The sequence below is a fragment of the Lissotriton vulgaris genome, chromosome 7 (genome assembly GCF_964263255.1).
Source record: "Lissotriton vulgaris chromosome 7, aLisVul1.2, whole genome shotgun sequence".
Taxonomy (NCBI): domain Eukaryota; kingdom Metazoa; phylum Chordata; class Amphibia; order Caudata; family Salamandridae; genus Lissotriton; species Lissotriton vulgaris.
Genome location: NC_141695.1, coordinates 1,045,313,779 through 1,045,330,648, shown reverse-complemented (window position 1 = coordinate 1,045,330,648; position 16,870 = coordinate 1,045,313,779). Strand labels below are relative to the sequence as shown.

The 16,870-nt window shown below is 42.9% G+C and overlaps 1 protein-coding gene across 1 annotated transcript in view; it reads right to left on the bottom strand.

The window, feature by feature from the left end:
* Positions 1 to 16,870, bottom strand: part of PKD2L2 (polycystin 2 like 2, transient receptor potential cation channel) — a 1,643,803-nt gene that overhangs the window by 647,322 nt on the left and 979,611 nt on the right. The window contains exon 10 of the mRNA XM_086929456.1: positions 10,573 to 10,693. Within this exon, the coding sequence (XP_086785582.1) occupies positions 10,573 to 10,693 (121 nt within the window). The remainder of the gene's footprint in view (positions 1 to 10,572; positions 10,694 to 16,870) is intronic.

The window sequence follows — 16,870 nt, the reverse complement described above, 5'->3', positions numbered from 1 at the left end:
CAAGACATGTTCCAGCACATTGGAAGGCTCTTTGTAAAGCCTGGCTGCTCATCTCTCAGTTGTTTTATTGCTGTATTTTATTGTTAAAGTGATACTAATAAGGTGAAACATTTGCCCACACAGGTTTACTGTGTGAAAAAAAGGAAGCTAAACCATAACAAAATGTAACACGTTATGCACCATAATTAGCAATTTCTTCCCGCATAATTTGGTCCTTTCCTGACACATAATTCCAGTGGCCCCGATTATAATCTATGCACTGCAAGTAACAAAAGGACGTTTTTGACAAAATAAGTAACTCACTTAGCTATCTACATAAAAAATATCAGTGATCTGCAAGCTACACGTTGTTCTTTGCAGCAGGCCCACTAACCACATGTGCTAACTTATGATGAGTCAAAACGGTGACTAGAAATAAGACAGATCTCTCCAGCAAGGGCATGTCACTCTGAAAAACTGGGCATGTGCTAGTAAATTAAATAATAACATTTAGGTTGACCAGTCCGAGGTTAAAATGGCCACAACACCTTATCTTCCAGCGGGCCTCTCAACCTTTGTGCACCACCCTGCCCTCTCCAACTATGAACTAAGTGCAAAGGCCTGGTGGAAAAGTTGTCAGAGGAAAGACATTGCTTTAGTTCTAGGAAGGCTGGCCCCATGTGGGTCGAGGTGAGAACAGCCCAGCCGGAGCAAAGCAACACCTGGTCGCTCAGTGAGACCTTTGCACACAACCCCCTTCCCCCACTCACCTTGGGTTGATCGAGAAACCCAGTGGGGTCCTGATCAGGGAAAGGACACAGCTTCTGGGCGGGCCACATAGGGGAGAGGGGAGAAGGAGGGGGAGGAGAAATGGTGCAAAGGCCACAACATCACCTGGCCTTTTAGCATCTTCGCACTCCTCCCTCCCTCTCACAATGGCCTCAGTGTAGCAGCTGGTGGAGGAGGGGTAGAGGAAGTACACTGCTTCTAGGGAGGGGGTTGGCCACAGGGGCCAAGGTGAAAGTGCCAAAGCCACAAGACTGGCCGCTGCAGGCCCAAACATCTGTGAAGTTAGAATCTTCCTTCTCTCTAAAAGATGGCTGTGCTAATGAGGTTCCAGAGGCAATTTTAAGGGGGATCAACAACCAAGCATCTGCCCACGGTAAGAGTAACCCTTTCTTCTCACTCAAGGTAGGGGTTAGTCTGGATCTCTTCATACACAACTGGCCCACACTCACCACCGATGCATGGATGTTACAAACAGTCCACAGCTGCCGGAGCAAGCTGGGTTCGTCCCAAGCAAAAATTTGACTTATAACTTAACTTGAGGGCAGTGTTTGGCACAATTCAGCACACGAAGCAGGACATACAGGCCGTCGCTGTATTCCTTGATATGGAGAAAGCTTTTGACTCGGTGGAGTGGTCCTTCATGTATCATGTACTGACGCCGTTAGGGGTGGGAAGCATTTTCTTGCAATTGGTGGGGGTCTTGTATAATAGCATGTTTATATGTGGGCGACTTTGAGAAGCGCCACATATATAAAGAGATGGCACAGTTTTTTGAAAATGTTATAAAGTGGCATCATTTTATTGATGATGTGTTCTTTATTTGGGATGGTCCAATGGATCTTTTATCAGAATTTCGTGCCTGCTAATATGGGCGATGAAAACTTAAAATTTACGACCTGTTTTAGTAGAGATAAAGTAGACTATTTGGTTATTACGATTAAGGCAGATGGTGGTAGACTGGCAGTGGAGCTTTTCACTAAACCAGTGGCAAAAAACACCTTGCTCCACTATTACAGCTACCACCCTAAATCACAGAAAGACAACATTCCATTCAGTCAATTTCTCCGGTTACGGAAAAATTGTACTGAGTTGGAAGATTTCTATGAATATTCTGAAGTTCTGAAAGAGAAGTTAAAGGATAGAGGATACCCGAAGAAACTGATATCTCACTTGTTCAAAAGAGCAAGATTTTTTGATCGTGAGTCTATGCTAACCAAACCAACAAAGTAAAAGAGATGAAAAGAGTTGTCTTTGTTAGCCAATTTAATGGTTTTAGTAACCACATTAAAAATGTGGTTAATAAACATTGGCATATCTTGAATGACCAGGTAGAGATCAAATTAGAGAGACCTCTTTTTGCGTTTAAGAAAAATAACAACCTATGCAGTCAGTTGGTTCATACCTATAGGGAAGATCAGAAGAGCAGACAAGCAACCCTGGATAACACGAGAGCAAGAGGCAATGTACGTTGTGGCAATTTCCAAATGCGCGACCAGTGTGTGGTGGCTAAAGAAATCACACGCAATGGTAAAACTATAACAGCCCACACCCTCAATAATTGTCGCAGCAAAAATTTTATATATTTGCTGTGGCCTAGCATACATAGGTGAGATGAGCCGTGAATTGAGAGTGCGATTGGCTGAACATAAGTCAGCCATTAAAACAAGAAAATGGAATGCACCCCTGGTCTCACATTTTAGCGAGATTTGCCACAAAGAGAGAGATTTTGTATGGTTCATTTTAGAGAAAGTTTGGATTAACAAAAAGGGGGGGGCAGTATAGAGGAAAAACGTATGGCAAGAGAACAATGGTACATATCAACTTTCAATACTATCAGACAGGGGTTGAATACAAGAGAAGAATGGGATAGATTGATAAAATAAGAGCCTTTACCTGACATGCGATAGGTCTTACTAGATGGAATTTGGAATTAGAACATTTATGTGTAATGCTACCTTTATGGGGCAGCATCGTTAGTTGCAGTGAAAAGGGAATGAGAAATATATTTTATCATACCTGTAACTAGTGGTTAGCCTAGTAACATAGTTGTCTTGATTAAAGGATCGTACCCATTAGACGTATGAACAAGGATTACGTGGGAATGTTCCTATAATACGACAGATCTATGCACCTTTGTATACATGGGATAACATGGCCGATACATCATTGAAAGATGGCGTATCGTTTTCATGATGATTAGGTTGAAGAAAAAGTCCTATCTCGATCTCTACGGACCACGGGGCAGTGGCGTGCTACGTAATGGCGAGATTTATAGAGTTAGATTGAAGAATAAAATCGATTTTATACATTTATCTTAAACTTTTGTGTTAGCATGATGTATCTATACTCATATGTATATCATAATTTAGACTAATTAGTTATGTCAATGCAGGAACTCCTTTCCCGCTTTTGCATTATATTTCTTTGTACGCAGACGGAGAACCAAACAGACTCCATTTTGCCTGTACATGTATTAGACCCGAACGGTGGTCACGTGCCACCCTCCAGCACACGAGTAAGCCCTGTTGGTTGAGTTATATAGACAGCTGAATTCATACTATTTCTTTCTTGTTCTGAGACCCAAGGTCGCATCTGGTTTCAGAGGTGATAAGCACATTCCTAGAGGCGCCGTAACCGTGCTGCCAGGCACTGAGACGAAAGGGAGTCACCCCTCCTGACCCTCCCCAATAATAGCAGAAGCAGACTTCTAAACGAGCTTTGTGTGCCATATATGGTCTTTCCTTTAAGCTACTGTGCCTACCAGTATTTTTCCATGTACGGTGATCTCATGTAACGCAATGAAAGTATATATGCCATGTATTAAGTGTAAATCGGCAGTCTTCTCCACGCACTGGCTGGGTGACGTCTGAGGGCCTCCTCTATAGAGTATTGGCTGTCTAATAAACGATTGACTTTTCTTCACTGCCAACTGATTGATTATTTGATAAGACGATAAGTGGGGGCTATTGGTTGGTATAGCTCCGTAGATTATTTTTGAAATATGTCAAGATGGCGCCTGGTTTGTGACGGATGCACGAAGAGACACAGAGATTTTTTAATCCCGGTAAGAATGGCTAAGGGTACTGTTAGAATAGATGGAGTGATAATTATTTAGGATAACTGTCCTTTTAAAAGAAGTCCTCATGATTTTTAGTAAGCTTGAAACAGTTTAGTAGAACTTAATAGCAGTACATGAGAAAGAAAAAAACCTTTAAATACGTTGTGGTAGCAGATCTAACAAGTGCAGGATGAAGTTACTGTTGGCAATTTAAACACGCCCTATCCTGTGCTGTGTTTTGATGTATTTATATATTTTTTCACTATGCATGGCACATAAACGTCTTAAGTTATGAAAAACTATTATTGTTGTCTTCGGAATAGGGAGGGTCTCTAATGGGAGGAGCCCGCTACTAAGATACATTTTTCAATAATCCCATTTATCAGCAATATCAAAATTTTATCAGGTAAATTCCACAAAAAATTAGATCAGATGAGAAAGTTAAAAGGTAAAACAAAAACGCTACTAATATATCATCTTATGTCATTTTATTATAGAAATTAGCGCTCACTGAAAAAACAATTCGCCTAGTGAATGTTGGACGGCATTGACCTACTGGTGGGTCTGTAACCGGTATTACCTGCTGTACTGTTTTAGGTAGGTCATACAAACCATCTCATTGGAATAGTTCAATTAAATGGCTAAGTAGAGCACCCACGATGTATTTTTCCTTTGTAGAAAATAAGGATACGGAGTTGAGGCCTTGATTGTTTCATTAGCATCTTCCCACGCACCTATAATACTTTAAAAGAAGGTGGGTATTGACACACCAGATATTAGGTGTCTCGTTTGGTTGTATGAACGAACGATCAGGTGCCCAAGCGAGATTATAAAGATATGAAGTAGATTGAAAATTCCCCCACATTAATTGTGCAATTATCTAAGCCTGTTATGATTTAGAAGGAGGTTAGGTGGGTGCCCCGTTTGTAGTGAAAGAATGTGTGGTAATGGTTGCTCATAGTGTGATTTGGGTGAAGAGAAAGTAGCAGATTATATGGTTGTAACCCACGCTGATAATGGGGTTACATTTTAAAATAGGGACAAAGGCAAGATGAAAAATGGCTCTTTGTGTGCCACTGGTGGAGAGAGAGCGTGTATGGCCAACAATCTGAATTGTATCTGTTTATTATTGTCTCAACGTATTTAGAAATGTGTATAATGATATGATATTCAAATGTACAAACACATTTTCCCTTTTTGTTAAATAGATTCAAAGTGCTGGGACTGTTAAAACTGTTATTATTGTGCCTGAAGAAGGTGGTTGAACCGCTATTGCCACCAAACGCGTTGCTTCTTGGTCAATTTTTATTTAAACCCAATAAATTCTGTTTTTATGTATATGTTTCTGTATAATGGAATATTTCCTATATAATGTGAGAAAATGATGATTTGTCCTTGTTGCACTTTAACATCCTTTGTATTGCTTTCAGCAGACAGCATTTGCAATAATCATGAGAAGAACATTGTGAGATATTGTATTTGTACATGGTGTTTTTATTAGAGCAAATAGCTCCTAGACTGATTTTAATGTTTTATTGAAAATAAATATACATTTACACTTTTGATTGATTAGCCTATGTGTGTTTGTGTGGTGGTGTAAGAATTAATGGTAATAAGAATTTATATGTGTGGTTTGATCATTTCCCAAAGGGATTCATTTTTAAAACTGCAGTCTAGTTGGTGTCCTGTCCCTTTGGCAGAGTAGGACCCCTCTTTTTTGTTGTTACTAGGTCTTGAATAATAGCCCGGCTGCAAGGATAAAATTAGGAAACTTGGTCACTGACAAGATCCACATTACTAGAGGCATGCAGCAGGGGTGTCCACTTTCCCCGATTCTCTATGCACTGGTTGCGGAGCCTCGGGCTTGCGCAATGCCAGAGTACCACAGATATAGGGGACTTTGTTTCCCGGGATATCAGCTGGTCTTCTCCACCTACGCAGACGACACTTTACTCTACATACGGGACCCAGAAACTCATCTGTCCCCAGTGTTGAGGGAGGTTGTCAGGTTCGGAGCACTCTCTGGTCTTTAGGTGAACTGGACTAAATCCCACTTACCCCTATCACAGTTCCTTTCACCCCTGAATTCCTGCTGCAATGGACGACCCATCCGGTGCGCTACTTGGGCATCAAGGTTCATACCGATTCGGAAGTTGTGTTAAGAGAGAACTATGGTGTTGCAATAAATAAGCTGACGGATGACATTGAACGTTGGATCCGGTTGCCATTGTCCCTTGCAGGCAGGGTTTCAATTATGAAAATGGTAGTGCTGCCCCAGTTTCTGTTTTTGTTTTCCAATATACCACTGGTCCTTCCTAGCTCCTTCTACACAACGCTCAAATCCTTACTCATCAGGCTAGCCTTGGCGGGTAAGCATTCCTGCTACAATGGATGACCCATCCGGTGCGCTACTTCCAGGTCCGCTGGGATAGTCTCATGCATCTATGCAAAAAGTTGTCGTGCTGTTCCTAACAAAAAACAGATTGATATAGTCAGTGATGTGTATGGATTATGAGAGGGTGGTCAGAAGTTCACCCTGGGAATCCATTTTGTTGGATTTATTTAATGCCCTCACACACCCTTTCAGGTGTCATGCTTCATCATTTGGGCTTGCTCCTCGTTGGGTCGGCGGTGCAATACCCAACGGGCGACACCTCAAAGAGGGGCTCTTTGGCGGAGATCTTTTTCCAACTGCCGTATATATGAAGTGTGGGTATGGGGCCAGAAACAGGTAGTAGACGTGGGTATAGTGGGTTAAAATAAAGCTAGTGGTGCCAAGGGTACTTTCTTCAGAGGGCCACTGCTTTGGTTAAAAACGATTGCCCTGGAGGGAGGTGATGGAAAATAATGTTTCCAACTCAGATCCAGAGATTGTTTTAGTCAGGTCAACATGTTTCACGCTATAGAGAGTATATCTAGCAATTCTTCAGGACCATGATTGACTATATTAGCAGGTATCTAAATGTGAGGAAAACTGTCTACACTTATTTATATAGGATGTGGTGTATGTATGCTCCTATGGTTGCCACAATATGTGTATTTAGGAAGGATAACACTATTATATTACCCTTCTTGCGTTGGGATTGTCAATACCTAAGGTTAAAAACAATCAAACAACGACAGTGTCCAGCGGGTAAAGCTTCAGGGAGATCTTCCACCATAAGGTTGGTAGTATCCTGAGCTGCGTGTATATCACCTACCCATCGCCGCTGGAACCGGGTGGACAGTAATTGCCCTCTACTCCTTACTTTTGATACCTGATAGTCTCATGCAGCCATATTGGATGTGGGGGGCTGGGCGCACCAGACTTAGATCTATATTATAGGGTTGCCCAAGTGCGCATGCACACTACTGGATACACAGCCCTACTGATGCGCTGCACGTACAGATTGAGAGTGCTGTAGTGGCTCCATTCCCCTTGACAGCACTTCTATTCAATCCCCCTGACCGTTGGACTGGCATTTTGGACTCCATCAACACAACAGTGCATGCCTGGCAACTTCTCTTAAAACTTCAAGCTGGTTTCATTTTATACTCTCCCCATACTCCACTGGAGTGGTGCCTCTGGTTGCATCCGAGTTCTGACAGGGGCGTTCCCCGGGCTCTGAGTGCGCTCAGCATTACTATGATCGGTGATATGTTTTCTGAAGGTACAGTCAAAATGCTGGAGGAGGTGGAGACGGAGGACCAACACTACACCACACTGGACAGATTCCAGTTTTATAGGCTGAGGCATTCATTAAAAGAGATCTCGGGCAGTGACCTTGCAGAGCCGCTGGAAGTGGCTGCCGTCATCTACCTGATCAGAACTGATTCTCCGTCCTGCATGGTCTCTAGGCTTTACAAAGAGGCGCTGGTTACTGGGCTAACCACTACACGAAGTCCAGATTGGCATGGCAGGCAGATCTGGGCATAGAAATAGATGATATGACGTGGAAATACTGCTGTGAGAGCACAAACCGCATCTCTCTTAATGGCCGGCACAGGCTGATCCATTTTAAATTTCTAAACAGAGTGTATTACACACAAAGAAAGGTTGCACAGATATGGGTTGAGAGATTCCGCTGCATGCGAATGCTGTGGTCATAGTGAGGCTGATTTTTTTCACTAAGCCTGGCTATGCCCAGAGGTAGCTGCCATCTGGGCCCAGATATTCAGCTACCTGGGGGATATTATGGATACATCACTTTCTCCTGACCCTATGTTGGCCTTGTTGGGGTTTTCGAAACAGCTTCCCAAAGCTCATAAATGGTTAGTCGACATGGGGCTCCTGATAGCTAGACACAGAGTAGCTATTTGCTGGTCCCGAGGTCCGACTCCCACTATAGCTAGTTGGTCTAAAGATATGTTATATTATATTGCTGCACTCAGACAGAGAAATATAGTGAACTCCTTCCCCCGCGCAATCGCCCTAAAAAATTCTGGAATTGTACAGTAAGTACCAGGCTAGGACTGAAAATTATGTAAGCTGTGCTGACTCCTCTGCCCAACAGTAAGATGGGGTAGGACGGGCTGGGTCCTTGGAAATTATGTCTGTACTCCCTGCATATGGTTCTGTGCTTAAACCAGTCAATATATGGTTTTATAGCTCAAGCTCACTGTCTTGGTGAATATAGTGCTGATGATACTTTTTAGTACTATGCATGATTTCTCTTTTTTACAGGTCATACTGTTGCGGACAACACATCGTAGTCTCGCTGTATAACACTGCTTATGCTATGATCAGATGTTAGCGTATGATGCTATATGATGCTGCATTTGTAACTTCTGAAATGGGCCTCTGCATAGAGTTTTACGGCTCTCCTCGTAGGCCAGGCATCAGGTCCTTATCAGGTTCTCATCGCCCGATACAGAGCCATTAGACAGGGAAGTCATGGCACTACTGGAAATAGGTGCAATAATCCCAACAACCCTACACCCGCAGGACTTTTCAGCAATTTTTTTCTGGTGAAGGAAAGGGACGGAGGCCAACATCAAGTTATAAACCTAAAGGCCTTCAACGAGCGGCTTGTATTCTGCCACTTCAAGATGGAGTGCATTCACCTCTTCTGAGATTTATTGCGCTCCAGGATCGGCTGGTCAGGTTGGACCTCAAGGACGCCAACCTAGCCATCCAGAACTATGCACTTGATCCTGACCCAAAAACTGACCTTCTTGGGTTTCATCATCGATTCTGTGCCTGCTACCTTGAGTCTTCCTTCCAGGAAGGGGGCAAAAATCAAGCAGACACTGCGAAGTATTCTCAAGAAGGAGAGAACTATACATCGATAACTGGCAAGAATTGCGGGACTCCTCTCCTCGTCCATACTGGCTATATTCCTGGGGGTTGCTGCATGACTAGATGTTGCAATGTCTAAAGGCATCCCACCTACAGAAGGGCCCCACATATTCCGGTGGAAGCCAAGTAGGAGGTGGGATGGTGGCTGGCTCGCATGGAAACCTGGAATGGGGGAGCCATATTCGGATTCAAATCAGACATGATTATCGACGCCAGCAGGGCAGGCTGGAGCGCGAGTTGTGTAGTTATCCACAGGCAGCGTTTGGTCATCTCAAGAACAGAGGCTATATATAAACGGCCTGGATCTGCAAGCGGGCGCCTTTGCTATCCACTCTGAAATCAAGGACAAAGTTCAATGCTGTGTACATCTGAAGATGGACAACGTCCAAGAAGTTTGATACGTCAATCATCTCAATGGGACGCAAAACAAGCCTCTCTTGGAACCAGCCAGGAATCTCTGGAAATCTTGCTTCTACAACAGAATGTTGCTAACGGCAGAATAACCCTCAGGATCGTGGAACGAGGTGGTGGACTGGCTCTCTAGAGATGTGAGTGACACCAGCATGTAAAAGCTGAATCCACAGACATTTCAAGCTCTGTCCTGCATATGAGGCCCTTTCTCAGCGGACCGGTTTGATTTTAGACTAGACTACCAGTTGGACAGAGTCTTCAGCTGGAGATCAGACCCTCTGGCAGCGGTGATGGATGCATTTCTTCAAGACTGGAGAAGGGAGAAGGGCTATGCGGTCCCACCGTTCTCGATACCAAGGATATCAGAACAACTGAGGAGGCAAAAAGCAGAAATGCTAATAGTGTCACCTTTTAGGAGATCTCAATCTTGGTATCTAGTTCTGATAGAACTTTCCTGGGATTCTCAAATCCATCTACCCCTGTTTCACAATCTCCTGAAGGATCCCTGGGGCAATCCCCAAGGGTTGGTGCTCGAGGGCCTCCGGAGACTGATGGCATGGCAGATTGCAGGCGAGATGAAAAGTCACATGCCTTTTGGAACAAGTTCAGTTCCTCCTTTCAAAAGCCTGGGCACCTCTACTTTCAAAAGATACAGATTGGCTTTGTCAAGGTGGCTGGGTTGGTGAATGTAAATGGGTATGTATTCCGTGAGGTCCGACGTTGTGCATGTTCTCAATTTCCTATCCAAGATGGCATCAGAAGCATTGGTTTACAAGTCGGTAAATGCTTTCAGATTTGCCATTTCGGCAGCAAACAATCCCATTGAAAGTAGCTCAGTGGGTGAACACCTGATGGCGAGGAAGTTAATGCTACTAGAGTGAGATAGTTTGCAACCTCGTTTTTCAGTCACTCGAGTATCACTGCTACACACTCATATTTCTTTGATGAAAGCAAATACAATCAAACTATTAACTTTTTTCAATGATTCATAGACACATATTCACAATTTCCACCATTAAATGATTACTGCAATATTTGCACAGTAAACCATACTTACCAGTAAGACAAAGAAGACAAAGAATACGTATGATATAAAATAAATAGGTCCAAGGATTCGGTTGGCATGTTCAATTGATGCAAAGGAAAAATCTCCAAGAATAATGCGAAATTGTGTATAACTGTGAAGAAAATAAGAACATCAGCAATGCAGGTACAAAACTATTGCTAATATGTAAAATTAACATCTTCCAAACTTACAATATTATTATCCAAAACAATTCCTCAAAGAAACCTGTCCTATCTCTGCCCTGGAATACAAATCAAGAAAATAGTGTCTTGTGTGGACAGACTACAAGTAGTGGTTGTAAATATTCCCAATATATATGTAGGATTCTCGACATAGCTGCTGTAGCAGCGCTACCTCTATTGGAGTGCACTTTAGGTCTACCAAGTACAATTGTGTTTCCAAACTGGTAGCACAGTAAGATACAAGAAAATATTCACCTAGAGATAGATAATGTCATGAAGGCTAGGTTTAGTCCAAGGGGCCATAGTTTACAAATAATCAGATTATCCTAACATATTTTGTTCTCTCTTCACATGTTATGTTACTGAGTTTATGCCAAACAGTTTAATGGCGCTATATTGGGAACACGAGGGTGAGATACAAAATATGCAGTGTATTAATCATATGCTTGTCTAAATAACCAGGTGTTTAATGATTTCCTAAATTCTTTGTAGCAAGATGCCAATCTTTACTCAAGGGGAAAGGAATTCCTGAGTTTGGGGGCGACAACTTAAAATCTGGTGCCACCACCATCTCTTCTTCTTAAAAGTAGAAACTGATAAGAAGTTCAAGTAGGCAGAACGTAGTGGGCGTTTACTGTGAAATGATTTTAAAAAAATGGTGCAGCCGACTTTGAATTGTTCTCGTTCTATAGGCAGTCAGTGGAGGGGGTGATGTGGCAACTGTTGGGTTGTATGTACATTAGACGAGCTGCCTGGTTCGTGACAATTTGGGGTCTTTTTAACGAGGTCTTTAGGTAAACCAACATAAAGAGAGTTGGCATTATTAATCCGTAAGAGGACAAGGGCGATGACGGCCTCAAAGGTGAGAAATGTTGAAGGAAGAAGAGATTACTGTGCCGATGTTGGCTTTTTTATTTATTTTGTATATTTTATATAGCGCGAACTCGACCCGAAGGTATTGGTGCGCTTTACATGAACACCGTATTTTTATGACACATTCAGGCACGGGGAGAATAATTGATTTGCCCAGAATCACAGAATGTGGACGCGACCTTGAGGCTCGCTTGAACCCTGGTTTCCAGCATCAGCGTCGGGCGTTTATGCTGGAGATTTTTTACAGCTTTGTTTGGGATAGGGGGATCTCACAGCTCGGGAGGCCAGAATGAGTCAGTCCAGTATTCACGCTTATTTTTAGTGATGATGATTTTTTCTGCGTTTAATTTCAAATGGTTGCTGTTCATCTAATCACAGATGAACAGTATTATGGATTGAACATGCTCTTTATATACGGGAGAATTATCTAGTTTGAAAAGTAGCTGCATGCTGTCTGCATAATTATAAATCTTACAGTTCATTTTTTCAGGCTGATGTATACGTTGAAGTGGTGGGGGGATAATGAGGACCCTTGGGGGACTCCGCAATCTAGATGGACCTGAGAAGAGGTGAATTGAACTAGACGAAAGGATTGAAATCGCTCTCCTGAAAAGGAGGTAATCCAGTCGAGTGCCAGGCCCGCAGCCCTGACACAGTGTGCCAGGAGTTTGGGATCAACTGTGTCAAAGGCCGCAGATATATCGAGGAGCACCAGAGCTTGGGTGTCACCGTTGTTGCCTTCCACTTGAATATCCTCCATCACAGAGAAGATGACTGCTTCAGTGGAATAGGGCGGGCAGTTCCAGCTTGGCAAGGGTCCAGAAATCCAGACTCCTCTATGAAGGTTCAAAGGTTGTGTGCTAGATGTGCCTTTAGTACTTTTGCGAAATAAGGTAGGAGGGAACTTGGGCTGTAGTTTTTCAAGGTGAGAGGGTCTTCGCCATATTTTTTCTCGAGAGGTACCACTATTGCTACCTTAAATGCACTGAGTACTTTTCCAGAATTGAGGGAATGGTTGAGAAGGGACAAGTCCGGGTCTGGAATAACAGAGAGAGCTGTTTTTAAAGATTTAGTGGGGCAAGGGTCGTTCAAAGAGCCTGGTTTTACTTTTATTGGTAGGTCCTTAAGGTAATCCTTACTGATTTCTGGGAATGAGGAGAGAGTAACAGGGATCATAGCATTCTAATTATTCTGGTTAGATAGAGATCTAGTGGGGATGTTTGCTTTATTGGTCTTGATTTTATCTATGAAGGAGATATTAAGTGCATAGCAGAGTCTGAGAAGGCGTGATGGGTAATGTCACTCTGTCAGGGTTGAAATTATTCCAAATATCTCTTTTGATTTGTTAGAAAATGAGAGAATTCTATCTGTAAAGAAAGTAGATTTAGCCTGCTGAATGTGCACTTTATATTGTTTAAGGTGTTGTGGATAGACTGTCTTAGCCTCTGTATTATAGTATTTCCTCCATTTGCATTCATGACTACGTAGGTCTAATTTTTCACATTGTAGTTCCTCTGCAAACCATTTGAAGGCGTCATGACATCTGGATTGTTTTTTCTACATAGGGGTGCATGAGAGTCACTGGCTTTTGAGAGCCAGTCGGATATAATCTTTCTGCGTTAGCCAATGTCATTGTCTTGATCAGGTGTGGAAAATATTAATGAGTTGTAAAAGGAGTTTAAGTCGACTCTTGACCATATCCTGGGAGGTTGGTTTATGGAGAAATAGACCTGTCAGTGAGAATTTATTTAGATGATGGTCAGACCAAGCACATGGGGATATTGTGAGGCTGGACAGTGATTAGTGCATAGACTAGACTAGGTCAAAAGTGTGACCATTTGAGGTGAGTGGTGGTCAGCACATGTTGCTCAAGATTGAATTTACTGAGATAATCAGAGAAACCTGAGGGATGATGCCCTTCCTTCGTCCAGTAATTAAAATCTCTTACCAGTAGGATTTTGGCATTGTCGACAAGAAAGGGGAAAATGGCCTAAAAAACTCTGAGGAAAGTGCTGCAATTTATTCCGGGGTTGGTAGGTAAGGGAACATATAAGGGGGGGACGAGTGTGATTCCAGTTTGATTATCAACTTTTCTACTGCAGGAATATTTTAAGAGGTTAGGTTGAAGAATTGCAGGTGTTTCTTAATTACTGCGGCTATTCCACCTCCTGCTTTACCGGGAGGTCGGTTAGCTTGAAGGATGTAATAGTTGTCAGGTGCTGCGGCAAAGGATTTCTCTGTGAGGTAAGTTTATGTTAGTAGCAGAATGTCTGAGAATTTGGACTGAAATAAACGGAAGATTTGTGTATGGTGTTTCACCATGGAGCATGTATTTAGATAATAGATTGTTACTTCATCAGGGTTAGTATTATGGATGAGGTAAGTGGAGCAGGGTTTCATATTAGATGGGCGGTCTACCATTCCTCCAGCAATTTGTGAGGTGGTAGTGGTATTGAGGATGCCAAATTCATGTAATTTTTGTAGGACAATTGGGTCTAAGTCATAACTAGTGGAGTGAAGATTTTGAATGTCTTTTGGGGAATAGTTATGAATTTGGGCATAGTGACTGGCCCCTGGTCCCGACGCAGACAGGTGCAGACGGGCTTACCATTGGCACATGTGTACTCCATGTTTGTGGCTGAATGGACATTTAAAATTTCTGGGAGCACATAGCTCTACCGCATCTGGAAGGCAAGTAGCGGAATGATTCCCCCAGCTAAGCGGTAATTGGTTTCCCCTGTGTCGTGCGGCGAGTAGTGCGGCAATTATAGTTTGAAACAGGTTATTTTTTTTTCTTTTGAAATTCCTTATTGAAAATTGAAGGTGAACATATCCATATAGGTAATGCACAAAGTGACAAACTCCTAGAAGTCTATTGACAATACAGGTATAATTGTGCTATTAAGGAGAAAAACTGCACAGAACAAAAGGGAGGGAGGGAGGGAGGGAGAAGGGGTCACACAGGGGAAGAGGAGCAACTGGTAAGAGGAAAGGGTACTGTGCACTCTGTTTATAATAACCCGCACCCTTCATTGTTCATAGTCACGGGGTGAGTTAAGCAAAATAGATCTTGGAGGAGGGGGCAGAGTTGGACCTACAGAATATTGGATATGTAAGAGAGGTGGCAATTGAGGATACTGGATGGTCATGGATGAGTAAGGTTAAAGTCTCCTTGCCCGAAAAAAGAAAAAGAAAAAAGGGGCGTAAGGGGGAGGGGAGTAAAAGGAGGATGGGGAAGGGGTGGAAGGGAAGGGAAGTGAAGGGCGAAGGGAAAGAAGGGGGAATGGAAAAGGCGCATGCGTAGTAAGAGAAAGAGGGGGAGAAGGGACAGGAGAGGGGAAAAGGGGGGAAGAGAATGGAATGGAAGAGGAGGGGGAGAAGGAAGGGCAAAATAGCAGGGGGTACGGGGGTACTGAATATTTAGGAGTCTCGAAGGAAAGCAGCCAATGCTTGCTGGAACACCTCCTCCTGGTCTTGCAGACCACATATTACAAGCTTGTGGGAAAACAGGTGATTTTTAAAATCTTTTTAAATGACAACTTATTTTTAGAGAAACAAAATCAGATTTAAGTAAATTAAGTACATTTTGTGTGTGAAGGGCTTTTCCCATTGAGGATAATGGATTCGGAAAGAAAGATGGGAAAGAAATAGTCAAATTGACGTGGATATTCGAAATCACGTATGGGAGAAAACTGGGATGAGTGCTTATCACTACTCTGTTCATATGGAACACAGTAAGTTTCCTGACTGAATAAGACCTGAATCTTAGTGACTCTACGGGCTGATGTAAAGGCTACTCAAAAGCAGTTATCCAAGTCAAATGTTGTAAAGATGACTTAAATAACAGCTTAAATGGAGGCTCCATGAGCTCAGACAGGAAAACATTAGGCTCTCAATGAGGACCTATGAGGGGATGGGAATACATTTCTGATACCCTCCAGGAAATATTTGACTACAAGCATTCTAAAATAGGAGGTTTGCTTATGAGCTTTCCTATAGTCAGTGATAGCTGCAAGGGGTACCTTATTCAATTTAAAGTGCAATCCAGATTTTGCTAAATGCTGAAAGTACAGAATTTCCACTCCTTCTTGACATCTGGAGGGATCGTAGCCATGGCAGACAGGGAACAGAAACAAGCTCTGCGATCTCAAACTGCCCCCCCTTTACCCCTGACATATAAGTAATTTATTGGCCCTGCTCCCCTTCTTTGCTCTGCTTTTCCCCTTTACAGCCTGTTTCCTGTTATTTGTCCCCACCCCGCTCTGTCTTTCCCCCTTGCTTTTTCCACTCACAGGTGTCTGCTGACTACTTGAGTAGTTCTTATCAGCACAATAGCTGTGTACTCTTTAGACTATTATCAAAGCTCATTTTTTGAGCTATGTAGCGGCATTAATTTTGGTAACAACCTGGGCTTATGTTAATTGTAAACGCTTGATTATCTCACAATCCCGCCCGCCATTAACTAACATTTACTGCTGCAAAACCCAGTTTTTCTCCTCTTCCTTCCATTTGTCCTCTTCCTATCTGCTTTCCCAGACATAGCTTGTGGATTAGAAAGATGTCTTCACCCCTCCACCAGGTGCACTCATTTGGGAGTTGCTAGACAACCACTTGGCTGGGCCTGCAGCTGAGCCCATGAGGCTGATAAAGGGGCAGGTGACCTCCCCAGCAACCTTTACAAGCCCTCCTCCAATGGGTTTGAGGCTAAGGGCTGAGAGGACAAGGGCATTGCCTGTTTTGGCGGATTAAAGCTGAGGGCCAGAGATGCTACCCATTTCACAATCTACAACCTCATTCAAGCAAACAGCCACAAACACAGCCATGCCCACACGGTCTCAACAAGCACACTCCACTCTGTACCAACAAACAAGGTCAGTCCACTTTTCACTTGCCCATCGAACTCTACCCCTTTGTATAAGATATTCCTATATATAGTTCTATCTCTACACCCACACTCCTACACAAACCACTACTCAGAACTACAACATAACCAAATGCACATTTAGCTTACATACCAACAACACAAATTTACACATTTAATCGCACAAATTCCCACCCTACTAAAAATACTTTAATTGCTATCTGCCTACTCCTAGCATTGCCTTTGCCACCCTCCTGAACCCTTCCTTCAACCATCTATCATACTGTTTTACCACAAAGCCATCCTCTTCTTCTCACACCCTACCTATGACAACACTCTTTCAACACACCAGTAACGCAAACTCATTCCCATA